The 12531-nt window shown below is 39.6% G+C and overlaps 1 protein-coding gene across 3 annotated transcripts in view; it reads left to right on the top strand.

Moving 5' to 3' along the window:
- Positions 1 to 12531, top strand: part of LOC149257089 (uncharacterized) — a 170491-nt gene that overhangs the window by 156596 nt on the left and 1364 nt on the right. Inside the window, exon 7 of one of the 3 annotated variants that reach the window (XM_089413606.1) lies at positions 10960 to 11088. The exons of the other annotated variants lie outside the window; for them this stretch is intronic. Within the exon in view, the coding sequence (XP_089269732.1) occupies positions 10960 to 10990 (31 nt within the window). The 3' untranslated portion in view covers positions 10991 to 11088. Of the gene's footprint in view, positions 1 to 10959; positions 11089 to 12531 lie in introns of those variants that run through there. 3 annotated transcript variants of the gene reach the window in all.

Here is a 12531-nt window from a genome sequence, read left to right as displayed (position 1 = left end):
GATGTGTCATAATACATGACACCTAGCAGACTTCCATCGACCTGATATAATGAATCAACACTAAACCCAAGAGTAAAGGCATCTTTAACATTATTTTTCCATATACGTACCTTGCCATCGCTGAAGGTTACCTTATAGCCTTTGTCTTCCATTGCCGAGATGGATACCAGGTTCTTTTTGAGATCAGGTACATATAATACATCTTGTAAGTGAATCGTATTACCTTGATTCAGTTTAAGAGAAACATTGCCTACACCTTTCACTGGGTATTTCATGTCATCTCCAAGGACAATTTCCAGGTTAGTTTCTTTCTCTACCAGATTATAGAGTACTTCTTTGTAACCAGTGAAGTGTCTTGAGGCACCACTATCAATGAGCCAAATTCCCATTGAGTCCGAAGGAGCGGAGGTAGATAGAGCAGCTGGTAGATAATATTCAGCCTGCTTATCGTCAACAATGTTAGATTCATACCTGGAATTTCTAGCCTTCTTGAATGGTTGCCCTCTTCCTTGATTTCCCGCATTCCTTTTTCCTTTGTTGTTGAATTTTCCATTCCTTCGATTACCATGAGAGGGATTTTGATCATCGTCACAGTGAGAGTCCTTTCTATCAGGGCATTCCCTTGCATAGTGACCTGCTTTATTGCAAATGAAACATCGTCCTTTTCTTCCACCCTTAAATCCAGCCTTTCTTTTCGATTTAGACCCAAAATTGTTTCTTTTCTTAGCATGAGAAGAAAAAAGCAGCAGAAGGACCTTTAGGCAAGGGCATTTCCTTCTCTTCTACCCTTGTTTGTTCTTGAATGCATCTAGCCATTAATTCCTCGAAACTAGGAATTACATTATTGTTCAAGTGAGTAGTCCTGAACACATACCATTCAGATGGTAGTCCTCCGAGAGTTGTGAGTGCCATTTCTCTGTCAGTAATGGTTTCCCCAATAGATAGGAGATCATTCTTGATCTCGGTGATTCTTAAGAAGTATGCTTGCATACTTTCATCTTTACCCTTCTTGATTTCCCTCAACTTATTTCTAAGAAACAAAACTTGATTTGCATCATTAACTTTAAATAAACTCACCAGTCTGTCGTAGATTTCCTTGGAGGTGTCTAGATCAGAGATGTAGGCCACCAAGCGCTTGTCGATAGAGTCCCAGATGATCTTCTTTGTTTTGACTTCTCCATTTTTCCATTTGTTCCAGGCAGCAGCAGATGCATTTGATGAAGGCTCAACAGTATTGCCTCTTACATGGTCCAACACTCCTTGATCTTCAAGGGTTAGATCGATAGACATCTTCTATCCGTGATAGTCAGCTTTCTCACGGAGCTTGTCTTCGGCAGGAAAGAGTGTTGAGGACCCCATAGTTCTTTTAGGATAGCCTTGCCAATCTTCTCATCAATGATTGCTCTTGCTCTTGCTCAGGCTTTCTCTTCACCTCAGCTCTGATACCATGTTAAGTTATGGTATGTTCTATGCTTATAACAGTTTACTTTTTTTCTTATTATATTCCACCGATTAGCAATCACATGTACATAAAGTAAAGTGCAGATAGAACTTTAAACGATCGACAGAAAACAAGCCAAGACAAGAGACACAAGATGTGGCGGCTAGCCAGGGACAAACCCCACAATGTGTGGGGAACCCTTTGATCAAATCTTCTTTTATCTTCAATAATTCAGCAGAGAGAAATAGTACAATAAATCTGATTCATATCAGCAGTAGCAAACCCTAGATCAGCGGCATCAGTATTAGCGGCTTCATTATCAAACTAGGGCAGACGATATCTCACAAACCGACCGTCGGATTGACTTCATTCCACCACCAAAAGTTTCGGCTTACAGAGGAGGTTCAGATGAACCTACAACGCAGTTCAGATGAGGAGATCTTCTAGGCCACGCAAGTCAATCTTTACTTCTGCAGTTGCAGCAGTTTCCGGCTTCAAACTAGGGCAGTCGATATCTTGCAAACCGTTCGTCGGATTGACTTCATTCCACCACCAAAAGTTGCGGCTTTCAGAGGAGGTTCAAATGAACCTACAACGCAGTTCCAAAGAGGAGATCTTCTAGGCCATGCAAGTCAATCTTTACTTCTGCAGTTGCAGCTTCAAATTCAACAGCTTTCGGCTTCACATGTGTGAGAGAGAGAGACCCATTTCAACACAGTAGAGAAGAGACTCATATCTGCGCAGTAGAGAGAGAGAGATGTGATGAGATGAGTGAGTCTAAATGAGGAAAAGTCCTCTTATATTTATACACAACGTTGGTGGGTGAATAGATGCGACTGTTGGGCTTCTGAGCCTACATGAGTTGTAGGTCGGCTTGATAATAATTCCATAATCAAAATAAATTCATATCTCCATGAATACTTATCGGAATTGGATGATCTTTATATCAATCCTACACCTCTCGACGAGAGGAATCTAATAAAAATATTATCAGCCATGAATAAGATGACCCACATGAAGTTTTGCCCTGGTTGCCAATTTTAACAGCTTGTCGCTCCTATGGCTTCCGATACACTGCTCCAATAGCTCTTCTCTGATATTCCTCCGATATCTCATGATATGGTTCCTTTGTTAACTGCTCTTTCACTGGCTTCTCCTCCTGATGCATGTTCCTCTTTGTTCCTTCTCTTTTGATGACTTCTTCCTCTTTGCGGGACTTCTTGGGCATATAATACATGCGATACTCCCGATATGGCTCCTCTTGCTCCAATAGGTCTTCCTTTGGCTTTGCAATGTCTTTCAATGAACTTCTCTGATACCTTCATACCTTGATGGCTTCTGATATCTTTTTCGATATGCCTCTCTTGCTTTGATATTCTGCAATACTCCTCTGATGTGTTAACTCCTCTGATACTTTGCAATACTCTTAAGCATAAGCGATAGCTTTGATATGCCTCCTTTGTTAACTCCTCTGTTAATAGACTCTTACTCATGGCTTAGCTTTCCTGATGGCCTTGCTCCTGTTTCTTCATGAATCTACTCTGCTTCTCCTTGGCTTCATATCATCATTTAACATCCTAGAATATTGCCATATTGAGATCAATGGCAATCTAGGTCAACACTGTAATCTAGGTTGAATCAATCACTGTTTGGCACATCATGGTGACATTTTGTGGTATGTCATCCAATTTAAAAGGTATGTATTGCAGAGCCTTCGATCTACTATATAGATGACACTATAATTGCTGCAATTTTGCCTATCCGAAAATCACAGATATACAAGTATGCCGAGACTGTGTTCAGTATATTAGGTAGTACTCCTTGATTGAGATCCGAGCTTGTTGACTCATGCAACCGAACTGTGGGAGACTGAATATTGCACGGTGATTAACCAGAGCCCTTTCTTGTAACTAGAGCTCTGATACCATGTTGAGAATTTGATAGGGAAAACGATAATTTAAATTCTCTTAAATGATAACTGCTTGTGTAACATTTTTACTTATTATCTTTGTTCATTATTATTACAGTGTTCAGTACATCAAACATCTATCAAGACAATAACATCAGTGACACAATAGTTAGGCTTCAAGCCAGGGCTAAAACCCCTCCTCTTGAGGGGAAAACCAACAATTCTCTTCTTATAGATTCTTCATTAGATGAGTAAACTGACCTTGACAATTATATTTGACCCATAAAGCCTCTCCTAGACCAAGACATAGTCATCCTTCACTAGTTCTTCTATCATCACTATAACACCATGTATCACTAGCCTTTGTTATCATGTAGAGCAGGCACCAAACAATATCACTGAGTAAACTGAGCATGACTGTCATCATTGAGCTGTTGAAATTTCTAAGTATGACCCGTTAGAAATTTTATCTGTATTCTCTTGTTTATTTCTCCTACTTGTTAATTATGAACAAGTTATTTAAACATATAAATATCGAAATAAACACAATAGTGTCTCAACCATCTATAGATCAACAACTGAAAGAAATAGCAAACACACAAGTGACATCGTTATTTTTGGACAACTCGTCCCCGGAAAAACCCAACTTGGGAAAACCATACAACAATTATGAGGGTTTATTTTATTATGCAGTCTATCCTTGAGTACAATTGGGTGCCAAACTGGCTCACCCGACAGAGAAAATAATCCGACAATAATACCTCTCTATTCGGAAGCAGATATTCATAAAATCTGCCCTACGAAACCCTCTCCAACAACCTTTGAAGCTCATTGTCAGCCCACCTGGCCTCAGCGTCAGCCCTTTGAGGCACTGCGTAGCCTCTACGACTCTCTGCGTCACTCCTGCTGCCCTCTGCGTGGATGACGCAGGCCCTTTTGGCCTCTGCGCAGTCCCTGCTAGCTCTGCATGGCTCTCTCTGGCTCAGCGTCTGCCTCTCTCTGCTTCTGCGCTAGTCTCTCGGCACTATCTCTGCCTCTCTATCTCGTACTCACTGCCCCTCGCTGCAAACTGATCACTGATTCGACTTTTCTTAGCAAACCCCGCTCTAGAAAATCGAATCACTGATCACTCTGGTGTATTCTCCAACTGACCCTCAAGCCTCCTCTTATACTTTTCCTGTTGGTCCTTCAACGACCGAGATTACATCTCTAATCAATGACTAAGATTAGATTTGGCTTGATCCATGTCTTTTGGAACCTTCTAACCCAGTTTTATATTAATACCCATTAATATTTTATTTTTCCTAAGTTTAGACTTAGGAACTCCATTAAAAATATTAATTATTTTAATATCTCCTAAACCGGGTAGAATTTGCCCAAACCATTTTTGGGTCTTGGAAATCTCATGTGCTTTAGCCTCTCCACCAATTTTCATGGCTAGAGCACATCTGATGCTACCCCAAATCAACACTCCCTCTTAGCGAGGACTATGCTCTAGTAATACTCTACACTGAGCATCACTATGATTATACAACACTGGTATCTGTGTTGATGCTAGGCCTCCCTGCCCAACATCCTCTGCACTGTTGCATCCTGTACTGCTGCCCATGGCTCTGCCACTGCCACTACTGCATTTGTATAACAACTCCCTCTGCATCCCATGTTGCTGCTGTTCCTTTCTCCCAACACTGCACCTGCACTGCAACCCCCTCTCATCATGCTGCATCGTGCTACTGCACTGCAAGTCATTTATTGAGAAGTAAGTAACTGATCCACCCAACTACTGACATCCCTGTCAGGCTAGAAACACTCCTGATGCTGAAGCTCTCTTTGCTGCTATCAAGTGCTCCCTCTCTTGCCTATGCGCTGCTGCAACGACTCCCTGCTTCGCGCCGTTGCAAACCTCTCTGTGCCATCCTGCACTGTTGCAACCTTCTTTGTGCCTCTCGCACTGCTGCAGCGTGCTAGCTCTGCATTGCTCGGGGCTACTGCACTATAGCACTCTCTGCCACTTCATCCGCATTCATTTATACCGACATCCACTAGTCCTCCTGCTACTCTCTCTTCGGGGCTCCCGTAGCCCGGTATAATCCAAGAGTTTGGGTGCCTCAAGGATCCTGCCTCTCATTGCCGGTAGTGCTCCTGACTACAACTCGATGTCTCCCCCCCTTTCTCTAGAGGTACATGAGCACTCATGGCATAGTCGTCATCAACGACCATCTCTGCTCTTTCTTTCGACTCCTCTGAGTCTCTATTTCCCTCTGGAAGTTCTCTCTTTGACTCCCTCTGAGTCTCAATTTCCCTCGTGGAAATCCACCTGCCAACCGTCAAGTCTCACCTCTCTGATCCCCTATGCACTTGCAACACTGATCCAGATTCCTTCGCTAGAAATCTGCCTTGGTAGCAACTCTCTCTACCTTGGTTTTGCCCCGTTAGGTACTGTTCTGTCTTGGCAACAACGACACCCCGCCAACTTCACTCCTTGCAAACTGCCCACAACTTCCTAAGCCCCAACAATCAAAGGACCGAGCCTCCAGGGTCTGCGCAATCCCGACACTGGCTGAAATGCTCCCCAAGCCAACTGCATCAACCGTCCTGGTCTCTGCATGGCTCTTCGTGAGCCTTCTTCTGCCCTCCTCAGCCTTTGCGCTGACCTCTCTCTGGCCCGAATTGATGACACAGCCCCTCTGTGTGAACCCTTCTTCGCCGCTTTCTGCTAGGAACAACTTCTGTCACTCAGGACCACTGTTTTTGCGGCAAATGCTCTGCTTCAGCTCTCCTGTGATCTGCAACCATGCTCTGATACCATGTTGAAATTTCTAAGTATGATTTGTTAGAAATTTTATCTGTATTCTCTGGTTTATTTCTCCTACTTGTTAATTGCGAACAAGTTATTTAAACATATAAATATCGAAATAAACACAATGCAGTCTCAACCATCTACAGATCAACAACTGGAAGAAATAACAAACACACAAGTGACACTGTTATTTTTTGACAACTCGTCCCCGGAAAAACCCAACTTGGGAAAATCGGTGCAACAATTCTAAGGGTTTATTTTATTATGCAGTCTATCCTTGAGTACAATTGGGTGCCAAACTAGCTCACCCGATAGAGAAAATAATCCAGCAGTAATACCTCTTTATTCGGAAGCAGATATTCAGAAAATCTGCCCCACGAAACCCTCTCCAGCAACCTCTCAAGCTCAACGTCAGCCCAGAACCCTTTGCGTCAGCCCTTTGAGGCACTGCGCAACCTCTACGATTCTCTGCGTCACTTCTGCTGCCCTCTGCGTCGATGACGCAGGCCATTCTGGCCTCTACGCAGTCCTTGCTAGCTCTTCGTGGCTCTCTCTGGCTCATTGTCTGCCTCTCTCTGCTTCTGCGCTGGTCTCTTGGCACTATCTCTGCCTCTCTGTCTCTTAGTCACTACCCCTCGCTACAAAATGATCATTGATTCGACTTTTCTTAGTAAAGCCCGCTTTAGAAAATCGAATGACCGATCACTTTTGTGTATTCTCCAACTGAACCTCAAGCCTCCTCTTATACTTTTCCTATTGGTCCTTCAACGACCGAGATTACATCTCTAATCAACGGCTAAGATTAGATTTGGCTTGATCCATGTCATTTGGAACCTTCTAACTCAGTTTTATATTAATACTCATTAATATTTTATTTTTCCTAAGTTTAGACTTAGGAACTCCATTAAAAATATTAATTATTTTAATATCTCCTAACCCAGGTAGAATCTGCCCAAACCATTTTAGGGTCTTGGAGATCTCATTTGCTTTAGCCTCTCCACCAATTTTCATGGCTATAACACATCCGATGCTACCCCAAATCAACACGAGCTACTGTGGAGGTTTTTTGAGTTGCTGAGGAGAGATCCGAGTTTCTGAGTTGATGCCCGAGCTCCTGTACTTGGGATACAATCCGAAACATGAGATCTGAATCTTTGTGTTAATGATCGAGCTCTTGTAGTTGACCCAAACATCTCAGAGGATATGCGAGCTCTTAATCTCAAAGGATCTGCGGGGTTTCTCCATGCTGTAGCTTGACATCCGAATTCTTCCATAGTAATGAATCATCGAAACAAAGAATCCACACCTTTTCCTGTTCACCGAAATCTTAGAGTGATGCAAAGTTTCTTCTCTGTCTTTTTGCGATGAGCATAGCCTCATATATATAGTTGTTTGTTCATATATAGGCCGACTTATATCAACGAATAGTTGTATCTATTTATTTGATCCGACATAGATGAACCGACATGTCTCATATATATATTTATTCATTGGAGCCGACATGAAGCTTCTTTTTGCATACGTTGAGGCTAACTTATGGATGACTATGCTTGTCTTCTAGGAGAGCTTTTACATTGACATCTTCACAAGTGTAGCAATACTTCAATTATATATTTATGACAAGATGACAAAACCCGTAAAGACATCAAGAATAAGTCTTTGACCTACAATAAAAACTTCTTTCTCATGAAACCCATAATGCAAGTATAAAATACATTTTATTATCATTGTCTTCTTCATAAATTCATAATTACAAGTCATTATGAAGACCGAACCTAGTTACATTATACAACAACAAAGACCCAATGAATTATAAAATTTCCTTCTTAAGTAGCAAGATCTTGGCATGCAATATAGAGAAAGAAATATCCTCCTACTTGCCCCTGTGACAACGATGTAAAAATACAAACTCACTGGCTCTTGCATTTTCAAAACGAGAATGATTATGATCGAATCTAAACCATAAATGCATTAATAGAAAAATAAAAATCATGTTACCCATTTGTCTGGATTAGTCTCTCACTTTGAGGGGGCATCAATTTTTTATTATTATCTATAATGACATGAGGCTTGAAATAACAAGAAATATTTAAATCATTTATAAGTTCAATTACACACTAAGTTGCATGAAGCGCCGAAACGTTTTAGAGTTTCCGAAACAGATATGTTTAGAAATGTCACCTGCCAAAAATGGAAACATCGGTCGAAACGTCATACACACACACACACACACACACATATATATATATAAGTTTATAAATAAGTGATTAACACATTATCTTGGAAGAAAAAAGGGAAATAAGACCCATAGATGACACTTTAGAAGGAAAACCAAGTCTATATTAACTCTCATAGATGATTACATGATGGTCGAGTTTCGGTCAAGTTTCGGAGTTTCGGGTACAGGGACGCCCTGAAACGTCGGGTTCCTAGAAGTTTCGTGCAACATAGATTACACACAACGCCTTTTCCCTCTTACAAATTGGGGTTAGTTCGCAACAAGCTCTTTTCATTCAATCTGGCAGGAAAGAATATGCAGCCTCCAAACAAAAAATATCAGATCTGCAGAGTGAAAAAGTGAGTCCTCGAAAAGAAAAAAAAATGCTAAAAATTAACTTCTAAGTTGTTGTTGCCTTTTGCAAGGGATGCTATTTGATGCCAATATGTGAAGTTCGATTAATGCAAGTGCTCCTTATGGAAAAAGGAAGCATCCATTTGTAAGAATACATATTATTCATGTTCACACCATTGAACACACGTAACAATATACTTGCATGAATTCATGGAGCTACAAGCATTGTGTATATACTCTACATGAAAAGATGTGGGAATGCACAAAACACATTAAATGCACAGTTATTATCAACAAATTGATCATTGTACATATAGGTCCCATCATAAGGTTTGTGGATTCTCCAATTGACCCTAAGACTAGAGAACTCCAGGTCTATGTTGGAGCCCTCATAGCTTGAGGTTTGTGGATTCGCCAATTGGCCTTAAGACTAGAAAACTCTGGGTCTATGTTGGAGCCCTCATAGCTTGATATAGTGAATATTTATTGAAAAGACACGAGACATTTCATATTCAACCATATATAGGCATTCTGTGATCCATAGGCGATATGAACATTTAATATTTGCCCTAAAATTATTTTAGCCTTTATATTCCTAGCAAGGAGAGTTTTGTACAAACATTCTGAGTTACCTGTCATGTGGCTATCAATCCATAAAAGAAAAACTAAGACAAATTTACAAAATTAAATGCTGATAGGGATTTTAAAGAAAAACTAAGACATATTTACAAATTAAACACTGACAAGGATTTTAAAGAAAAGCGAAGACAAATTTACAAATTAAATACTGGCAAGGATTTGAACAGTGGAAGATACTCACCCATTATACGCGTCCAACTCAAAGCCGCTTATATTTGCAACCTGAGAAAGAGCCTCTTTCCAACCTTGAATTCTCTGTGGGTCGTATCGCCCCTCTTCTTCATAATCATGTAGGGCTTTAGCCTACGGTCCATCTTGAGCTCCGTCCACCTGCCAGACATCTGAGAAGGTGAACATTGTAAAATGCAGGTAGAATGGTAGCCCCACGCTTCTTCAAGTCTACCATGAGGACCAATTCGAATTTGCATAGTTTTTAGAGAAAATGGCTATGTGGACAGAGGCGTCTTGGATAACGGTTTCAATTTCAGAAGGAATTCTTTTTCTAGCTTGTAATTCTGGCTGGTTAAGAAATGCTCGCAATCCATGGGAACTTAGATGTAAGGCGTTGGTAGAGATGTGCGGCGATAGTTTTCTTGACATTGCAGCCATGGTGAGTTATAAATATATGGAAGTAATTCGACGCAGAATAGGTCGCGAAGGAGGAATTAAATGCAGAAGTAGGGGCGTTGCCATGGGACTATTGCCATATTTGCGTGGTTGGTGGCATATTCAATCAAACATAATGAAGGTCTGCTCAGGCGTACCAACAACACTTGAGGACTTGGTCAATTTGTCCTGTATATATATATATATATATATATATAATTTGAAACTTTTTTAACACTATGACACTTATGACACTTTTTTAAATTAAAAGCAAGTTGACCATGACATGTTTATTTTGAAATAAACTGTATTTGACGGCTAAAAACAGTTAAAACATGTAAACGAGCATCAATTTTAAAGCTTGATCATACATAACAAAGCACTTGGTTGAGACGAAATTTCTGTGTGCTATTCATGTTATGTTTTATGTTCTGTCTTGATGATCAGATTAACTAATGGAATCTAACCGATTGTAAAAATTAGAGGAAATACTGATTCACCTCCCTCTTCGTATTTCGAGCAATTGGTATTAAAACAGGTCCTTCTTGGAAGCTTAACCCATTAAAGGTAGATCCAGAGCATTGATTGAGCTTGTAGTTGAAGATAAGATGGTTGTTGATCTCAAAGATGTTAAGTCTCTCAAAGACAAACTTCAAAAGGTGGAACAAGACAGGGATTAGACCACAACTATGTATAAAAGCTTACTTTAGAACATAAAAAGCTAAAGATCGAGAATACGAAGAATTATGATAATTGGAGATGATCCGTAATTGAAAACAGCTAGCTTCAAAGTCAAATTAAGAAACTACAAACGCCATAAAAGGATTGTGAACTTGATGAATTTTAATTTCTATATATGTATACATTTATTTTTATAACTTTTTTCTCTCTCTCTCTATTTTTTTTAATGGCCAAGGGCCTCATGTTAAGATGGAGAATCTCCAAAACTGTGTAGCGAAATGCTTTGATCACAATGGCAATGATGTTGACAGAGAGTTGATGTCAAAGGGCGGATCAAACTAAGTTTGAGCAGCGGTTGAGCGGCCAGAAGATCGAACAAGTCTGAAACCAAATGTTATGAACAAAATTCATAAACGCAGCATAATACTCAGAAGATCTAAAATATATAAATATCCATGATAAGAAAAATATATTTATATAGAAATGTACAGAAGATATGAGATGATATGGATACAAATGAGGGCCCACTTATATATCTAGGCAGGTGCCCCTTTATGAACAACCATGTCTTTAGACTCTAGAGACCTACCTCTTCATAACTAATTATTATCTCTGTTACACGGGAACTGCCCCCGAGAGGTGGAAAACCCGTTTCGATGGTTCCTGCGATCCCGAGAGCTTTGGAATTGTATGGGAACGTTACCTTTTCAGCGGGAGTTGCAATGGGAGTTGGGGAAAGTTCCGGGAGCTTTGAAAACTGTTTTTTTTTGGAGTTCTGACATTCCTTGGGGTTGGGGAATACAAGCCTGTAGAGAAATATGCTGAACTGCCCACAAAACATGAGCCTATGTTGAAACCTTCGCAGGAAGAAAGGCCAAAGACATCCTTAACACCGATATCCTTAATTGAGAAACTGGAGCAATCTCTTGATGGGTTAAGGAAGCGTGTGGCACCTCAACGTAAGGGCTATATCTGGGATGTCATGCCGATGAGTATTTCTTTTGCTGTTTATGTATATATATCACAGAATATTGTGTGTGCATATTGTATGTGGCAATGAATACTTAAACATTAGAGTTGCTTTGCTTTTTCTCTTAAGAATAACTAGAGAAACATATGTAAAACTGTTCCTTTGTATTTTTAAGCCAGATTGTTTCAAAGACTGGTCATGTGTCAGAGAACTGATAATGAACTTGACATTTTATATATATATATATATAAGAGATTATATATTTATTATTTATATATTTAAATTGATTTTAATATTTGAATATTTTGATTCAATATTAATTTTGATTATTATATAAATTATATAATTAAAAAAATATTTTTTATTTTTTTATTATATAATATTACCGCTCCTGATTAACCGTTTCCTGTAAATTTTGGGGAAACCTCTAGCCGTTCCCGACACCCGTACCCAAGTTCTCAACGTTCCCACTTTCCAGAAACTCATGCAACATAGATTATTATTAAATTAATCATTATTATTATTTATATTATTTTTATACATTTTATTATAACAACCTCCCAAATATTTATAACGAGTCTTATCCTATGGTAAGAGTTTCACCCAAGATGGAAAGGTAAGAAATTTTATAGTCAAAGAAGCTATTTCATGATGTCAAAAATGGCATAATCAAGTACTGCTTTACACGCTTTCCTTTTCTTTATTTGTCCACGTATCAGATCACTTATTTTTTGTCTTTTATTTTAGAACCAGTTTCGTGGATCCATTTTGGATCATTATGTCATTGGACAAAATAGATCACAAGGAAAAATATAACAAAGTGACCAACTTGGGGATGAAAAACATAACCTGAGGCCTTGATAGAAGGCAAGGCCTCAGATTGGGCTTAGGCATATTCATTGATAAACAGGCT

Source organism: Pinus tabuliformis, chromosome 6, assembly GCF_031772625.1.
Source record: "Pinus tabuliformis cultivar Carrire ecotype Pingquan chromosome 6, CPIR1, whole genome shotgun sequence".
Classification (NCBI taxonomy): Eukaryota; Viridiplantae; Streptophyta; class Pinopsida; order Pinales; family Pinaceae; genus Pinus; species Pinus tabuliformis.
The sequence above is the reverse complement of the archived record's forward strand: the minus strand, read 5'-3'. Positions and strand labels throughout refer to the sequence as shown.